The 19,906-nt window shown below is 39.5% G+C and overlaps 1 protein-coding gene across 3 annotated transcripts in view; it reads right to left on the bottom strand.

Moving 5' to 3' along the window:
• Window positions 1-19,906, bottom strand: part of Grm1 (glutamate metabotropic receptor 1) — a 370,085-nt gene that overhangs the window by 27,583 nt on the left and 322,596 nt on the right. For all 3 annotated transcript variants that reach the window (XM_052751016.1, XM_052751017.1, XM_052751018.1), the window contains one exon: window positions 4,586-5,516. In XM_052751016.1, coding sequence (XP_052606976.1) covers window positions 4,586-5,516 — 931 coding nt within the window. The remainder of the gene's footprint in view (window positions 1-4,585; window positions 5,517-19,906) is intronic.

Below are 19,906 nucleotides of genomic sequence, written 5' to 3' on the forward strand. Positions count from 1 at the left end.
ACCTCAATTAACTCAGTCAAGGAAATCTTTCACAGCCCAACCCAATTAAGACAACACCTCATTGAGGTTCTCTTCCAGGGAGATTTTACATTATGTCAAATTGTCAATCAAAACTAATCATTACAAGAGTGAGTAGAGGGATAGTCTCATAGTACTAATCCATGCAGTGCTTCAGTTGACTCTTGAATTCAGAATTAAACAAAACCCCCCAAACCATGTAAATGCTTAGGAAACATTGCAGTAGCATAGTAATCAGCTCATATAAGAAAGTTTGCATTAATATTACTCATATATCAACTCCATGCTTTCTTGTGATTATAGTTCACTTTTATGCCCAGTTATGAAGGCAGAAGCTCAGAGGATGTTACGTAACATTTTAGCTCCATGAACTACCAAACTGACCTTCATTTTATCTTAAGTCAGTGTGCTAGCTGGTTTTATATTAACTTGACACAAAGTATAGTCATCAGAGAGGAAGGAGCCTCCATTGAGAAAATGCCTTAAAAAAACGGGCTGTAGGCAAGCCTGTAGGGCATTTTCTTAATTAGGGATTGATGGGAGAGGGCCCATGCCAGTGTTGGTGGGGCCACCCCTGGGCTGGTGGTCCTGGGTTCTATAGGAAAGCAGGCTGAGCAAGCCATAGGGAGCAAGCCAGTAAGCAGCACCCTCCGTGGCCTCCAGGTTCCTGACCTGCTTGAATTCCTGCCCTGACTTACTCCAATGGTGATTGGCAGTGAGTAAGCCAAATAAACCCTTTCCTCCCTAAGTGACTTTGGTCACTATTTTACCACAATAGTAACCCTACCTACGACAGTTTGCTCACTTCAGTTTATTTAGAAAATAACTCGAAATGCTAGTTTGACAGTGCTATTAGCGTAATTGTATTTAAATAAGCATGCCATTTACCTAGTAGTTTTACTCTTTTAGTTACATCAAATCATTTTTGCTTTAAGAGGAAGTCATACCTAATTTGTGTTTAAATAATGACTTCCTTATGAAGTACACTGCCAAAAGGGAGAAAACTTCTGATATCTTTGTATTAGCTCAGAACTACATATTTTCTGATTAAATAAGTCTGTAGGACACACAGCTAAGGAAAGTAGAGCTATAAAAGGTAAATGCACTTTGGCTGGCCTTTTAAAGTTAGGCTATGCCTCAAAGCTTGTAATAAAAATAAAAATAAAAAAGACATGTGACTGAAGAGCTAAACCCAAATCCCAAATGTATTGGTTAAGCCCCTCCCAAGTTTTCTCCCAGAAAAAACTGCATAGCAAGCATTCAAAATGTCAATTCTAGCAGACATCTTCCTATGACTAACATTAAAAGTATTTAAATAAACTTGGCAAAATCAGCCATGTGCCACGATCTCCCCAGTGTATTTGCAGGAACAGGCTGCTAACAGAATGTCTCTGGACTTGTGACCCCCCAAACAACTATAGACCAGGTGGAAGCTATTCATTATGGTGTCTGAACAGACTGCTGAACACCCTCAGTGCACCATAAATGTGGGAACTGTACGTCCAGAAGGGCAATAAACTCACTGGGTGACACATGAGCTAGAGTTTTCAACCCCTGGCTTTAGTGGCAAAACTCTGCCCATTTTTAATCTTGCTGCAGAATATATCAGATTGTTTATGGTTTTGTAACTTTGGAGACAAACCAAGGAAAAATGGCAATAAAAAAGGCAAAACCATAGGCACTGAGGTTATTGTTATGTTTTAAAATTACAGTCTTGTGGGGAGTTGCAGCAGAAGCTAGAGGAGAATAAACGAGAAAACAGAATAATCAAATTATTGTTTTCCACAGAAACGTAGCCCTGGATACCCACTGTGGGTCAGCTCATTTGCATGGAACATATTGAAGAAGCGACAAATTGTACTAAGAAAGCTGTGAGTTATCATTATTAATTGGAACTAAATGTATCAACACAGTCCTTTGATAATTTATAACTAATAGTTAGTTTACTGGTGAAAGTACGTCTTCCAGGACAACCAAGTCAGCTTAGATTACATGAAACTTTCCTTTGAATGAAAAATCCCAAACGAAGTTAATTTCTAAATTTATAATTGGGAAAGGAGTCTTCTCAGATTAAAGGGAAAGCAGTTTGGGTGTGGGAGTCTGGTCCAAACATACAGTGGTTCTGGCTGCTCAGGAAGTGCCAGGCATCACTCACATCATGTCCAAGAGCCCTTTTGCATCCCAGCAACAAGCATAAGACTCATTACTCACAGTTCTCTCGGACAGTATTCCCATCCATCCACAGAAAAATCACATTCCTGGACATCAGCACGAGACATCTCAATCCCATAGATTCTCAGAATAATAACTTTGAGAGATGACGCACGACCAAAACTCATGAAATTTTCTTAAGAAATAAAACAAATGCAGAAACATAGAGCTAGATGGTAGATGAGAAGATGAAGTCTTTATGACTTACTGCCTATGAACATTCCAGTTTAAAGTGCCCCCCCCCCAGTAAGTGTGTCTATGTATGTGCGTCTTTGTATACATGTGAGTGTGAGTGCATTTGGCATATGCACATGTGTGTATAAGGGGGTGCTCATGCCTGTGAGAGCATGTGGGGACCAGAAGAGCAGAGAAGGATGTTTGGCGTCCTGCTCTTGTACTCTAAACCATATACCCTTGTTGGAATCTCTTACTGAAGCTGGAGCTAGGCTGGCAGCCAGAAAGTCCTAACAATCCCCCTTTACTTACACCTTTCTCTATCCCCGACAGTGGGTAGAGCCACTCCCTAGCTCCAAGGATGACTTATTTCCTGGTGCTTTGCTTTCTCTCCCCTGGTAGTGAAATTGCTATGATGCTGTTTCACAGCTGTCTACTGGGGCTGATGATCTTCTTTTTTGCTCATGTAATGGACCTGTAGTTTTACTGTCACCTTAGTTTTACTAAGAACGACCTGGAAGTCAAAATTGATGGGACACTGGTTAGAAGGAAAATCATGATGAGGAGAAAAACATTACTAGGCACCTTTTGTGACCAGCAGCTTATAAAGGACTTGACATGAGAAATCAGCATCAATTGCTGGCTTCATTCTAATGTTGCTAAGTGTTAGGGATGTTTTCATTTGAACTAATGACTATGGATTTCAAAGATTTTTTTTCTCCCTAAATTCTGCATCAGGGCCACAGATTATGGTTTCTGTAAGATGTCCATGTGTAGCTTTAAGAAATACAGAACTTAATGCATGAAGATTTTTAGATATATGTTAAGATAATAAATTTTATACCGATTCAAGACTAAGGCAAGAACAGACTAAAGAGATTTACACTTAAAAGTTACATCAGTTTGTAGCAACTTCATTTCCTTAGCTACGGGGTGATGGGGTAGGGGGGGGGGAGTGGCATCTGTCTTACCAGCTAGTTGACTTACATGGATGTAATTGTTATAAAATGCCATAGATGGTGTAACTGTTGCTATTAACATTCATTTTTAAGAGCCATCTCAAAGAGCAAAGTTAACCCTGCTAATGGTACATCCATGTCATTTGTTTGTTTGTTTGTTTGATTGGTTGGTTTTTTGTTTGTTTTGTTTGTTTGTTTGTTTTGAGACAGGGTATCTCTCTGTCACCCTGGCCACCCTGGAATTTACTCTTGAACAGGCTGGCCTCAAACACATATAGATCCATCTGCCTCTGCCCCCTGAATCCTGAGATTAAAGGCATGCACCACCACTGTCCTGACCAAGACATTTTTTTTTCATTATAAATACTGCATGAAATGTGTTTTCATGAGTCTCAACAAGATGGTATGTACAAATTTTTAATAGAATCAGGAAAAAAAATAGGAAAATATTTCTCATGGAAACTTTATTACCCAGGCTTAGTAGAATGTAAATCATTTGGACTTTGATGTTCAAGTTTACGGCTCCTTGTTTATGTTTTGATTTGTGACTAAAAAACTATTCTTGTCATGACCATGAATAAGAGACACCCCAATTCATGTCTAGCATTGTGTAACATGTTCATTACAATATGTGTTAAAGTTTAATAAATAAGAGATCTAGGATAAGGCAGATGCTTCAGGGACATCATAACAGGACATGCTTGATGCTCCAATGCAATCCAATTTTGAAGTGGCACTCTCCCTAGGGTGCTTAGCATCTTATCCTTCACCCTGGCCTGATTGCAAAAACTTTCAATTTAAATTTCAGAATAAAAATAAATCGGATATCATCTTTGACCACTGTCTAAACTTTCACTTAGAACTAGTGTTCACATCTCTGACCCGGGACCAGACTGACTGTATTTATTCTCCATAGATTGGAAACCTACATAACAGGAAAGACTTTCCTGACAGAATTGCAATTTGAGCCTCTAGAAAAAACAAAAACAAAAACCAATACACTTTGGTCAGCGTTGCTCCGTGATTCTTGCTGTTTTCAAAGCAATGAAAAACGAAGAGCCCTTTTACGTTTATATCCCTATTCCAACAGTGAGGAAGTGAAGGAAAACAACTAAGTTTAGATAAACAGAGAGAGGCTAAAAAAGGGAGGGAATCCGGTAGGAGGGGAGGGTGTGAGAGAGAGACAGAGAGAGAGACTGAGAACCCCAGATCGGACAACTCACTTGGCATTTCCTGCCCCCGGCTTCTTTCTCCGGAAAATGTTGAGGAAGGTGTTGGAGCGGCAGGGTAGCTTGCCATCACCAACGTGCATGCGGACTACATCAGAGGTGGTGAAGGCACTGCGGACATTCCTCTCGGGCTTGGCAATAATGATATACATCTTGGGAGTGAACATGCACCCCAGGGCCACCGTCACACTGAGGCTCACTGCGAAGCAGGTAGTGATGATCTTGTAGTTGCTCCCAAAGTAAATGGGCACGAAAGCCAGCCAGATGATGCAGGTAGTGTACATGGTGAAGGCGATGTATTTAGCCTCATTGAAGTTGGCGGGCACGTTGCGGGTCTTGAAGGCATAATAGGTACAGCTCATGATGAGGAGTCCATTGTAGCCCACCGGGGCCACTACACCCAGGTTGCTGGTATTGCAGATAAGGTAGACTTCCTTGATACTCGGGTAGGACAAAATGGGCATGGGAGGCTCCATGATGATCAAGGTCACCACTAGTGTCAGCTGGACACTAATCAGAATGGAGGCAATGATCACCTGGGCCCAAGCGCTCATGAACCTAGGTTTCCGGGTACAGATCTTCTTCTTGCTGCCGGCCAGGATGCGTGCGATGCGGTTGGTTTTGGTCACTAAAGCGGAGTAGCACATGGCGGAAGAGAGGCCGACCAGGAGGCGCTGGAGGTAGCAGGATGTGGTGGTAGGTTTGGCGATGAGGGTGAAAGGGCACACGTAGCCGAGGAAAATGCCAGCCAGAATGATATAGCAGAGCTCTCTGCTGGAGGATTTGACCACCGGTGTGTCTCGGTACAGCACGAAGATGAGGGTGACAAACAGAGTCACAAGGATGCCCAGGCAAGAAAAGGCGATGGCTATGATAGATTCTATGTCACTCCACTCCAGGTAACGGACAGGAATGGGCTCACAGCCTGCAAGGAGAAAAAGTGATTTTTAATCTGTGTCTTTGGATTTCTGTTGAGCAATTGCACCGGTGCTTGCCAGCTCCTGGAGTCACAGCTATAGCCACGTGGTTTGTGCTGTTAGGTAATTCCTCCACGTTACTCAGAGACACTCCATTGCCTTTCCTGGATAACCATATCTCCAAACTTAATCTCATTACAACCTGATGGGACCTACGTGAACTTGTAAAGTATCTTTTCCTTCAGCCCCGGCACTGTAAACGGTTGTCACTGCATTGGTGAAATTTAATTCTACATTTTTTTAAAAAGAAAGAAGGTAAAAACAGCATGGGGATAACCAAATGGAATATGCTAATAAGAAAGAAACTAAGAATGATTTTTGTTTTATGCAGCCCTTCTCCATAAGCACATAGGGATCATAGACAAATTTTAGCAGAGTAATATATATATAAAATTTGAAAAAAAAAATTAAAAAAAAAAAAAAAGAATATAGCCGGGCGGTGGTGGCGCACGCCTTTAATCCCAGCACTCGGGAGGCAGAGCCAGGCGGATCTCTGTGAGTTCGAGGCCAGCCTGGGCTACCAAGTGAGTTCCAGGAAAGGCGCAAAGCTACGCAGAGAAACCCTGTCTCAAAAAACCAAAAAAAAAAAAAAAAAAAAAAAAAAAAATTTGAATTTTGTAGAAAAATTCACATTCTCTTGTTTACCACACATTTTTGTATTACTTAAACTCCCATGTATGCTCCAAGTCTGGCAGTTGGGGCCTTGAGTTAATAGAATGAAAGCTGTCTCCACTCATCTCTGTGGGTATTGTGTTTCTAAGGAATTTCTCAGGAGACAATTCCTTCTCAACAGTCTGTGTTTGGTCTAGACTAGTATTTTCCCAAACTGTAATGTTGGAATTATTTTAATGAATCTAGAGAAAGAGTCTCTGTTCTATAGCCCTACGAGAGGCCCCCACACACACCACACAAGGGACCAGAAGAGCCAATTTTACCTCTGTTCAGACCTTCAGCACCAACCCACCTCAGTGGACATGTTTTTGCCCACCAACCATTGAGTGTTAGCCCTCACTTCTGATGATCTGGGAAACACTCACATCAACATAGGCATGTCAATCAATCAACTGCCCTCTCACATGAATACCTACTTCTACAGATGTTGTCAACCAGTTTATGCTCTGGAAGCTCATCAATCTCTAAACCTCACACACCTCTCTAAACATCCACAGAACAGGTGCATGTCATCTGCTCAGGGGAAATTTATCTCTCAGGGGTAGCCACCTCTTGTAGTATGTAGTCAGCAGGAAATTTATTTTCTATCTTTTCATTTTTCTAATTCACATATAGTTGGTTCTCAATATCCATGAGGAATTGGCTCCTTTCCCAAATTGATATCAAATCTTGGAGATGCTCAAGTCCTTTGTCTGAGACGACATTTGTGTAGAACTATTTGGTTGTAGTACCTGCCAGTGGTACCAAATATGTGGATACTCTAGTCACTTACTGAGGTGGGCATATTTGTATGTAACCTGCAGATACCCCTATATGTGCTTTAGATCATGTCTAGACTGCTTATAATACCCAATGCACTATAAATGTTATGTAAGTAGTTATTGTGCTATATTGTTTAAGAATGAGGAAAATGCCTATATATGTTGATGATACATATAACCACTGTAGTCCTATAGAACTGACACCTGTACCCATTATAGAGCTAACAGTATACTAGTCACAATGAAATGTCTTTGCCTCATGCTTTCTCTCCAGAGAATGTGGGATGCAGGATGTGGAGTTGACAGACAAGGATGACTGGCTGACTATCTTTGGGTTTTCCATTTTTTATGTTTTTAGAAATTTCATCAAAATCACTTTGAAGATCTTCATTTGCCCAAATATCAGAGGTGACCAATAGGTTAACTCTGCACTGAGTCTTTTCCCTGTCTTATGTTCATCAAATTTCTTGACCCCTCAAGGACCAACTTGAAGGGTCAAGCTGCCATGTTCACAAACTGCATATGAGTCAGACTCAACAGTGTTCTAAATAGGAAATTTTTCTTCTAAGATTTTATTATTGTTTTTATTTCATATTCCTAGAATATGTAATGGTGTGTGTGTCTTTGTATAAGATCTAAATTTAGGTGTTCAAATAAAGTACACACACACACACACACACATATATATATGGCACACCATTTTATAATTAGACATAAGGATTCTTAAGAGACAACAAACACTGCTATACAATTACACAATTTATAAAATAACATTCTATATATCTGCTTACTTCTCTGCTGTGTTCATTGCCTTTGCTGTTGTTTATTTACATCTATAGTCTTATTGCATGTGTTTTTTGAGTGGGGTGTCTTGTTTTGATTTGTAGTTTTTTTTCTCTGTTGAATTATAGGGAAGTTTGCTTATCAAAACCATATGGAGACATGTATATGGGAAACAGCATGATCTAAGGCATCCCTGGGTACTAAAGTTTAGAAATTATTAAGCTAGTGACCAGCAGAAGTGTCATATATGGTGGCTTACATCTGTAACTTCAGTACCTGAGAGGCAGAAACAAGAGGCTTGTTCTTAGTTCAAGTCCAACTTAAACTCCAGAGTAGGAAGGAAAGAAGAAACCAAACGCCTAAAAGTCAGGAAAAAAAAGTATCCCAGTTCCATCTAATGATTTTTACTCCTGAGAGATGTATCATCACTCAAGAGTTCTCTCTTCAAACTCCTAAGAGGAGCAGTTGTTTAAACTGTTTCACCTTAATGAAACATTAGATACCTTGGATTAGCAAGGTCATTTAGATAGAAAAAACAACCCTTTGTCCCAACACATAACTAATACTTCAAGACTGTTGGTATGAGAATATCTTTTTATTTTCTGGGGCAAACTCCTATAAATTTAGTAGGTGTGATCAGTTTTAGTTAAGATGTACTGTAGTTCCTAAACATGGCCAAATCAGAACTGCCCTAGACATGAAAATACTGACACATTATATGTAATTCTAGAAATAGCTATTGCCCCAGAATCCTTGTAGAAAACAGACTACACAGAAACAAAGACCAGAACTTTGCATATAAATGTAGACCATCACAGGACCTAGATTCTCAAGAGTACTCTTCAGATGAGAAGGCTACACTCTACTCTAGGCAAATCGGCAACATAGGTACATATAGAGCTAATGCCCACTTCAGTGCGAGGCTTCTAAAAAGGTCTCTAGTAATTGTGACCCTTGATATTTATGTCCTTATGCAACCCCTGATCTTCAATACAAGCAGTGTCTGTGACTTGCTTCTAATTCACAGAATATAGGAAAGTTTATGGGCTGTCACTTCTAGTATTATATTACATAAGATGGCAACTTCTGTCTTGCTAGCCAACACTCCTGCTGACCCGAGTAAGCCAACCTCTCATATTATTGTGGTCTATATGACAAAGAACTGAGGATATATTTTGCACAACCACATATACAATATGAAGATCTTCATCCCAATAGCCTATGGGATTCATGTCCTGAAAACAACCACAGACCAAAGTTTAGAAGTGTAACTTTCTCCTAACATCATGTTAGACATTATTCCTAGCCTTGTGAAAGATGGCCCCCAAAGCAGAGAACCAATTTAAACTGTGCCCAGGTTCCCAACCCACAGAACCTGAGAGATGATAACTAAATGTGCTACTTTAAGCTACTAGATTGATTTGTTATATAACAGGAGACAATTACCTCACATACTGAGCCCAGTTCCTTAACTCAGTAGCCAACACTTACATGCTCGCCTTAATACAATTACAGTCATAAACCAAATTAGTCCAAGTGTCTTTCAGTCTTGTGCTCTATCATGCAATTTAATGTATCCATACATATTAAATTCCTTTTGCTATCAAAAACTGCCCAACGTTTTCTGCTACTTAATTAATTAATTACAAATTATTACTACTCTCCCTTCCATTTTTCTGCCCTGTGATATTCACAATGGAGTAACTTTAAAAATCTTAATCAATGAAGCAGAATCTCAGGGTTATGTTTACCTCAAGAAACATTTCTACTCACAACAGGAACTTGAAGTACTAGACCTTGACTTGCTGTCTTTCTATGTGTGCTATACTAAAAATAAAAAGGGAATCTTTTAGGGTTGATGAACAATAAGAAGTCTAGTCCATACTATCTATAAACATTGTGTCTCAATCTAAGTTTTTATAATAACTGAAATTTGGCATCATCTGTGGTCTACAGAGTTGCTAAAATAAAAAGGAGCGAGATATCCACTAATGGCTGATATACTTTCAGAATAATTATTTTATTCTTTTTTTTTTTTTGGTTTTTCGAGACAGGGTTTCTCTGTGTAGCTTTGCGCCTTTCCTGGGACTCACTTGGTAGCCCAGGCTGGCCTCGAACTCACAGAGATCCGCCTGGCTCTGCCTCCCGAGTGCTGGGATTAAAGGCGTGTGCCACCACCGCCCGGCCTAATTATTTTATTCTTATTCAACATTCATAGAAACTATTTGAGATAGAACAGAGGATCAAACCTAGGACTCTTGCAACCCTATCAAGTACTCTACCATTAAGCTACATCCAGCCTCAGAAACATTTCTTTTGAGTCCTTAAGTAGAATCTAAAAATAAACAGTAATATCAGTTGATTTCTTAATGTTACCTAAAATAATGACTGTCATAAAAGTTGATTTATAGTAAAGAAAATATTATGAAAACATGAATACTATAAAGTATGTGAGAAAGATATTTTTCATAGATAGTCATGTGATATGAAAAGAATATTCTGATAAAAAGTCCTTACCAAGAATCTCACATAAAACAAAATTATTTTTTCATAATAGGAAATCCACAGAAAAGCTTAAACATTCAGTCACAGATCTACAAAAATGAGCAAGAATACATTCTTGAAAAAAAATCCCAGAGTGATTGAGTAAGATTCATAGTAATAATTCTGGAAATAACATAAAGGTTATCTAGTAGCACTATATAGGCTTCCTTGTGAATACTAAATAAACTCCTCATGAAGAAATGAAATCATTTATTAGGAGAGATAAATTGATCACAAGATTAAATGCAATCTTCTTTCACAAGATAATAGAGATGTAGCAAATTCATGCTTAATTTATTATTTACATTAATCCACAAATGTAAAAGCTAGGCACTGAAATTTAAAAAATCCTTCGAGAATTTCTAGTGGATTATGTACACACAGCTGTACCTTCTATCATTTACAAATATGAATTATCTTAAATTATGTGTTTTTCAGAAAAGACTGACATATTCTGTTATGGAATATTACTTTAACTCTGTAAATATGTGTTACATTTGTTTATGTTGTAGAATATTACTTTAAGTAGTTGAAGATGTGTTGCATTTGTTTATGCTGCATTTGTTTAATTATGTGAAGATGTGTTGCTATTTCACCTTGCCTGCCTAAGGCACCTGATTGGTCTAATAAAAGCTGAACAGCCAATAGCTAAGCAGGAGAGGGATAGATGGAGCTGGCAGGCAGAAAGAATAAGTAGGAGAAGGAATTTAGGCTTGAGAGAGGAAGAGAAGAGAGAACAGAGGAGAAAGAGAGGGAGACGACACCCAGGGCCAGCCAGGCAGCCACCAGCCAGCCAGACATGGAATAGGACATACAGAATGAAAGAAAAGTAAAAAGACCCAAGACAAAACACAGATGAAGAGAAACAAGTTAAAATAAGTTACAAGAGCTAGTGGGACAAGCATAAGATAAGACTGAGCATTCATAACTAATAATAAGTCCCTGTGTCATGATTTGGGAGCTTGTTGGTGGCCCAAAAGAAAGCCTGATATAATATTCCCTGTTAATATGATAAAATCCTCATGGTGGTAAAAATAAGATTAATTTTTTGTATTTCTTAGCTAGAACACTCTGATTTATGATTCAATGGTATGAGGAAACATTCATCACAATGGTTACTCATGAATTTATACTTCACAACACTGTCTTCATCATTCTCAACCCTCTGGGAAGTAAGCTGGAACCTTAACATTACTGGATATTTAACTGATTCACAAATTTTAAAAACCCAGCTGTGGAAAGCCTAGAAGCAAAATGCCCATCTTGGTAAGTTTCTACACCAAAATCCTCAGAGAAAACTACACTGTAAGATTATTGATAGTGGTACCAATGTTAGGGGGTAACCAACTGCTCTCTGATTGGATTTGAGACAAGCTCTGCAGTACACAATCCATGTCTGATACTGTGATACTGTCAAAAACACATGGCTGGGCAAGGCAAAGTCTCTAGAGGGGATCATGTTGCTATTTCTCAGCTAAATTGACATAGTGTCAAACCACCATCTAAATATTTATGCCTGTACCTATAGACAGGTACGAGTCTCAGCCTTGACAGCAGTGAATGAGGAGATTCATGGCTGCTCAAGGTGCTGAGAATAAGTGACAGTTGAAGACTCGGCCCTAAAGAAGACATTTATAAAACCCCCACTAAGGTTTGGTGAATGTGGTAGAAAAGAGGGTGGGAAGAATTCAAGAGTCAGAAGACACAGAGAAGAGCTGTGAAATGCCCTCTTGGAGCCATGATGGAGCTATTGCAAACGTGAACACACAAGCCAGCCGTGGCTACCTGCACAAGACTGACCTTTTCAGCAGCTAGTCACAGGAGGTGAGGCTCATGGGGGCCTACCTTCTCGGCTGACATCTTGGCTTACTGGAAGAGGGAGAATTATGGTCTAAACTGGATACCCACTCCCACCTGGCTCCAATGAATAGTTCTAAACTGACAGCCATACACACAGCTCTGGTAAAGCTTAATGAATCACAAAACAAGCAAACAAAAAATAACGTGAGAAGGAGATTCGTAGGAGGGTGGACAGGGCCAGGAAGGAGATGAGAGAAGAAGAGAGTCACTAGACTGCATTATATGCATATGTGAAACTGTCAAAGAACAACTTTAACACAATTTCTAAAGATTTTTGTGTATGTCACATTTTGTATACTCTGCTTATTCATATAAAGTTTTCTTTACTAATTTGAAGTTCTGCAAATATGACTCTCTATTGTTACTGTTTCTCTTACCCATAATAGGATTTTGATACTAAGGCTTTTCTAGTCAGTCGGCATCTCTAATTCAATAACTTAATGATAGCCAGCAATTTTGTTAGTTCAGATCATTTGAGAAACGATACGCAGGCAAGTCACACTCACTTTTCTAATACATTTCACATAGGCAAGCAAAGATTGCATGAATTCACATATCATTCAGCTCACAAAATAGTTTCATGTAACGTTTTCATTTAAAAGCAAAATGCATACTGCAGCCAAAGAGAGACAGCATGTCAGCACTACCACATCAAGAGAGATCCAGGTGCAAGCTCTTATTCATCCACAGATACATTCCGTCCCGAGTGTGCACTGCTGAGATCTGTCTAATGAACGACAGTTTCGAGACAGCTCAAGGCAGAGAGATCAGCCAACCCTTTCTCTAATGGGTTTCACTGGCTGTCACCAGGGAAATTTCCAAGTTTGCATCTTACAAATCCCAGCTCATGTAACGTTGTCAAAAGTCAAAGACGAATAGGGTCGTCTCCACAAGAGGCCATAAAATTGTCCAAATCGACCTGCACAACTATCCTGGATAATGCACTGCATACATTTAAAGGAAAACGTCTTTGTCCTAGCAGAAGACTAGGTATTCTTGTGCAGTAATAGGGGGCAGTTTATCATAAAAAAAAAAAAAATCCCTAAGCCCAGGCTTGCCACTCTACTATGATCACTTTTCCTGCCAGCAAGATGCTAGACTCTTTTCATATGAGGAAAGTCGGGCTCTTGAATGTCAAGCCCCAGTCTCCTGGAGATTAGGAATAATTGGCATCCCCCCCCCCCCGGCCGCTTTACTTTCCCCTGTTTCAGACATCTTAAATTTGAGAAGCGTTAGATTTGCCATCTTGAGGAAATTGACTCTAATGTCCAAGTCAGTCATACACGTAATGTTAGTGAGATTATGTTCCTGTTCTGAGGCGTCAAAGTTATGAAAATCCTGGGTGAGGGCATCTCAAGGCTGGAAGATAGGCTGTCTCCCACAGTGGATGGCATTGTAATGATCCACACATACTTGACCACCACTTGCAAAAGAAGACTTACAAAGAGTTGTTTGGACAACATCCAGAGCTCTGAAAATGGGCAGCTTGGCAAATGTCCATGGCCAGTCATTCAGAAAACCAGAGGCATTATACAAGTTAGCCTTCAAGCAGGCTACAGATTACTCAGCAACCTCAGGCAAGTGGTAATAACTCTAATCCAAGGACCAGAGGCCATTTTTCATCTGTGAACCAGATATTTTGTAGTTTATAATATCCAAATGCACTAGGAGGCTAAAATGGAATATCATATTTCTTTCTAAGTAGGTCAAGTCATATTTAACATGGATCAAGATATAGAGGTGATAATTATTTTACCCTAATTATCTTTGGGGAATTCATAACATTTATAACACTATGTCATGGTAACATTACCAAAATGCTTTCCTCAATGTATTTCTGTAATATCAGTTACCTACAAAGTAAATTTCTACTTATAATTCAATGTACAGCTTAACATTCATTCTATGAAGCCTTTTTTCTTCCAAGAAACAAAAATTGCTTCTTGCCCTGTGTTTATAAGACACAGTGCACAGGGTCATGCTGTGGAATTTAGCTCACTGTTTACATATCTATTCTCATATGATGCTTCTTATATGATTGTCTCAGTTTCTTCAAAAATCTCTGGGTGCAAAATGGTTGGTAAAATATATTGGAGAATTAAATAAATAGATAATAGTGTGGAGACTGTGGTAATTGGCACAATGGAGAAAGAACTAAAGTTAGTTAATGTTTCTGCTTTTAAATGACAAATTCAGTACAGGCTGCCTTTTTGAGGGGACCTTATACTATTTGATATTTTAGAACAAATAAACATTATTGCATCACTTTTAATTGGTCCATGAATTATTAAATCACTGTCAAGTCCTATATCATCATGGGAAAGAATCATGCTTATGAACCATAAGTATTGAAGCATGAAATTTATGTACAGAATTAAAATGTACATACCCCAGAAGAAAGTACAAAGAGCCCAATAGCTTCCAAATGCACTTCCTCTGAGAATTCACCAATGTCTTCTCAGATCCAGAAAAAAAAAACATGCGATGAAAATTTAAGTCACTTATAAGTATTCGCTTTTACTAATTAGAATCTCGGCCATCTATGTAGACAATAGGTACCTTTAAGGGTGATTTCAGTGTATTTTTACAAACCTTATCTTCAGCAATAACCATCATTTCTCAGAGGAAAACCATTTTTTTTCACTTTAACAGAAATTTTATATTAAAAAAAGACACATTCATCAAAACAAAACACCCACTAAAAGGCACTGTCTTTACACTTCAAAATATTTCTACTGGTTTTTGGTATTCTCTCCCAGTGGGGTTTTTTTCTTTTCACGACCACTGCTACCATAGCAACCCCAAAAACACATTGCCATGTGCTGTGCCCTTGCTCTGTGCTTGACCTGGCACCAAGTAAGTGACAAATGGGATCTAATTTTCTGCTCATGCTTGAAACTAATAGAAATGCTGAAACAATCGGTGTCATTAACACGTACGTATAAATAAGTATGAGAGATGTGTTTTCTGAAGATATTGAGAATAATATTTGCAAAAAAAGTCTATATATATATATATATATATATATATATATATATATATATATATATATATATATGGGAAAGTAGCTGGGTGGTAGAGAGAGGGGCAGCATGAGCTGCTGCATGGCTCAACTAACTCCTCTGAATGTGAAGGTAACCTTTATGTGCACCGTAGGTCACATTTAACACAGTCAGTCTTTAGAAAAGCAGTTGTACTGGTGCTCATCTAATTTATGGTCATGGAGACTTCTTCCCTGCTTTGTCAAGATGAAGTCCTAATTAATAGGAAGAGTCATTCGACAATAGGTAGATAATATACTCACAGTGGGAGAATCCAAAGAATTAAATATGTGGCTGAGTTCCATTGTGACAGCTGGGAGGGGTGGTATACCCCTATAATCCCAGAACTCACGTGGGAGGCTGAGGTGGGAGGATCTTTATTTTAAGGCCAGCCTGGGCTATGTAGTCAGAGCTCTACAAGGGAAGTACAATGTGATTTGGTCTCAAAGAACTATCAGAAAGTATCACAACATACTAGACCTTTCTTTTTTAATGTACGTATTAAATTTCAGTTAGAGCATGTGTGTGTGTGTGTGTGTGTGTGTGTGTGTGTGTGTGTGTGTGTGTGTCTGTGTCTGTGTCTGTGTCTGTGTGTCTGTGTGTCTGTGCATTCATATACACCATGAGGTACAGGCGAAGGTTGGAAGACAACTTGCAGAAGTCTTTTCTTTCCTTAGTGTGAGTCCCAGGGATTGAACTCAGGTCAGCAGGTTTTGCAGCAGTCACCTTAACCTACTGAGGCACCTTGGCAGCCCTTTAAAATGCATTTTAAGGTTTAAATAGAAGTTCGTTTTCATGTGAAAATAGAACAGTAGAAAAGGTTGGGGGAAGCATAAAGAATGCGAAGAAGAAAAACAGCTCTTGCCTCTCAAAGCTAGAATGTCTGACTTCTAAGAACAACCCAAGAAATGCTTCTGCACTTGATTCTTTTCTAGTCAGCTGAGATCTCACTCAAATAGCTCAAAGAGGAGAATGACTGCTAGGTCAGCTCCAGTTCTCAAACACAATGGCTCTTTGAGGGACCTACTTGTCAGAGGAAAGAGGCTGTGCAGGAATTACCAGCTGTAGAAGAGAAGAAAACTGGAGAGAGACATGTCAATGACAGGGAAAGCCTGAGTCCAAAAGAAGACTGGAAAACAATTTGTAAGCCACCCAGTGCATCCAACCTGGGGGCAGGAGGGCAGGGATGGGTGTAGGTGGACACAGCAGGGAGATCCATGGATTCACAAGGTAGCTTTTCTATCGACAACAGCATTAATCTTCTAATTCTCTAAATTGAACATACACAGATTATAACACAGCTATTATGTCCCAGGCACCAGGCTCTGAGCCTGAGGGCAGTATTTCTCAATGGGTAGGATAGGACGTAGTTCTTCAAGCACGGATGCAGTTTACTTATTTTTATCCGACAAGTGATAAAGTTGAGATTCAGAGTTGACAAGTGATGAGGCTAAGCTTTGACCCTAGGTTGGTGAGAGAAAAAAGACTCAAGGTTTACTTGTGTGCTCTGTATATCCAGGTGGGTAGTATGAAACTAGTCCCTCACCCTTTGGGCTTTCTCTTCCCTTTCTTACTGTTTCCAATGTTGCACAATAGCTTCTTAAATGGATATTATCTGCCTTGTCCATTTCTGCTTTTGATGTCAGTGCTTTGGAGAAATTGTCCAAAAATTCTTAGCCTGCACCAACCAGCATGTTGAAGTGTTTCCTCACCTGTGCTTTCTTCTAGAAGTTTCATTATATAAGATCTTACACTTAGGACTTTGATCCACTTTGGGTCATTTCCACTCAAAATGAGTGATAAAGTCAAGCTTCAATCTTTTCAGCAGCGGTTAGTAAAAAGTCATCCTCTCTTTAATGTGTATTCTTTAAATTTTTTTTTCCTTTTTTAAGCCACCTATAAAAGAGGCTCAGTACTCTCTTGACCTAGAAAGTCTTAAAAACGTCATTCAAAACCAATATTCACATTCACCTTATGGACATCCATGAAACTAGGCCATGAGGGTATGTATCTAAAAAGAAAGCAAATATTTGAAAGATGTCCCTTTAAAGGAGCAATGTGAATTGCTCCATCTGTTTAATGTATAGTCAGTGGGTATGCTCAGGCCAGAGTTCAGGGCTGGACACAGGATCAGTGGCCCTCAAAACTACTGATTCCAGCTGCACATACTTAAATATGCTGAGTAATACTGAACTGGAGTTTGGATGTAGGTTCTCTAGTCCTTGAACTTATCCAGGTGAAGAAAGCACCCAGGATGTGCTGCTGAACATAAGGAGCACGTGGTGGACTATAACCCATGCATCAGCTCTCCCCTGCTACCCTGAGATGATTCTCACTGAACAGGAGGAACACATTGTTCCTAAGCCAGAAACGTAGGCTTCGAAGAAGAAAAGGACATCTGAGAAGACACCAGAGAAGCAGCAACTTAGTGCACCAGATTAAGCACCGCATAAAATTAGTACAAATATAAGTTATAAAACCATCCTTTTATAATTCTATGTCTCTTTGATCAAAATGTCCTTAATTTTTCTCTTATTTCCTTTCATCTCATCTCCTTCCTCAACCCCCTCCTTTGATATAGTGTTGTGACTGTGACCTGCTGCATTTAATTAAGTTTGCCTGCATGAGCATGGGCATTTACCATATCCTAATATACTGGGTCTCACTCTAGCAGTGCAGAGTGAGAGTCTGAAGGTGGGTGTTTGCTGGACAACTTTTAGATGTATGAGAACTTTCAAGCTAGCTTTCAGCTTAGAGAATTAAGAAAAAAAAAGAAGCGTGAGTGTGGTTAATGTGGTCAGTACCCTCAAAAATACCATATTCCAGCCAGGCAGTGGTGGTGCACACCTTTGATCCCAGCAATCGGGAGGCAGAGGCAGGATGATTTCTGAGTTCGAGGCCAGCCTGGTCCACAAAGTGAGTTCCAGGACAGTTAGGGCTATACAGAGAAAGCCTGCCTCAAAAAAACAAGAAAAAAAAGTACCATATTCCGATCTAACAAAAATACCATATTCCCATCTAATTTTCTTTCTTTGCAAAGGGTCTTCACACCGGGTGATTTCCGATCCTCATTTAGATTTGACTCTAACAAGGCTAACATTTCACAAGGTTGTGCCATTTAAGTATAATTTTAGCTGTATGACCTAGTTCTACTGGTCTAACCATTTTAAAAAACCATATCTGGAGAAAGCCATGTGTTTTACTTTCACCGTTTTCTTTGGGTTCAAGAAAAAAGCAATCAACCAGCAGCATCATCACCTTTTCTGAAGACTTTCAAAGGCATCCAGGGAGTCTTGGGATCCGGGGTGCCTTGACCTTGTGCATGTGGCTTTGTGCCTCTAGGTTTCTTCTACTCTCTCTGAGATGAAGGGTTAGTGTAGCAAGTCTATATTTATTCACAGGCCAAGGTTCCTAGAACTCTAGACTTTAAATTTATGTGAAGTATTTTTGAAATGTTTCTCTCCTGTGAGCTTATACCAGTGGCTATGAAAAACAAAATTTGTGTATATGAATATTGCTTTTGGGAAACTTATATAACATATATACTGATATCATGATCAGTACATCCCAGCTCCATTGATTCCACTCCAAAATAGTTTCTTACATCCGATTACTACCCTTCCTTCTCTCTTAGCTGCTCTAATCTACAACCTTTGAAACACCTCATTGAGACCAAAGTGGCCGTTCCCTCATGGCTGTTTCCAGTCTTGTCTGCTTTCCACACGGCCCTCAGATCCATCTGTCTGCAAAGAGGTATCATGATGTCATTCTCTACCTCAAAACCCTCCAGTGGTTCTCCTGTGCTGAAAGCCAACAGCTAAGCACAGACAAGGGCTGGGAGAAATCCCAGCAACCACACCATCAGTATCCTACCCAGTCTCACTTCTCAATACTTGTGGTGTCCATCAACCGAACCCATGAAATTATTCCCGGATTTGCCCGAGTCTGTTATAAACTCTCAGCTTTCCCGTGCTCCACTCGCTAGCATTCTTTTCATCTCATTTGCCTAAGAACCTTCATGTACTGTGTAAGCATCTTTTTATATTAACTATTATGTTACATTTTCCTTCTATGTTTTCCCTGACAGATAATAAACAAAATAAAAGCTAAGATTGTAGCTAGGCCTGGTGACTCACACAAGTAATCCCAGCATTTCAATATCTGGAAGGCTGGACCAGGAAAACAGCCAAGAGAACAATGTCAAGATGGACACACATAACACACACACACACACACACACACACACACACACACACACACACACGTATACAAAAGGCTAGGTTTGTGTTCCATTTATCTTTGTATCTTTAGGGATTGTATTAGTAACTACACACACACACACACACACACACACACACACACACACACACAGCAGATGTTCCAGAAATGGTAGGAATTATAAATTCAGAGGGCTTGAAATGCCTTCCAGTAAAATTTTAAAAAGAAAACATCTCTGTAGCAGAATATCCTACCATATATCAACTCACTTGTACTTAGATGGACATGCATTTTATTTTCAGTGTAGGCCATGAAAACTTCAAGAGGCTTGTATGTGCTGTGGGGCACAAAGTGTGTACCCACAGGCAGTGAGGAAAAGACAGGAGCTAATTGCTGAGTAATATCAGGAGGGTGTGGTGGTGCACACCTTAATTTCAGCACTTGGGAGGCAGAGGCAGG

The sequence above is a fragment of the Peromyscus californicus genome, unplaced genomic scaffold (assembly GCF_007827085.1).
Source record: "Peromyscus californicus insignis strain IS unplaced genomic scaffold, ASM782708v3 Scaffold_22__1_contigs__length_63687245, whole genome shotgun sequence".
In the NCBI taxonomy this organism is placed as follows: domain Eukaryota; kingdom Metazoa; phylum Chordata; class Mammalia; order Rodentia; family Cricetidae; genus Peromyscus; species Peromyscus californicus.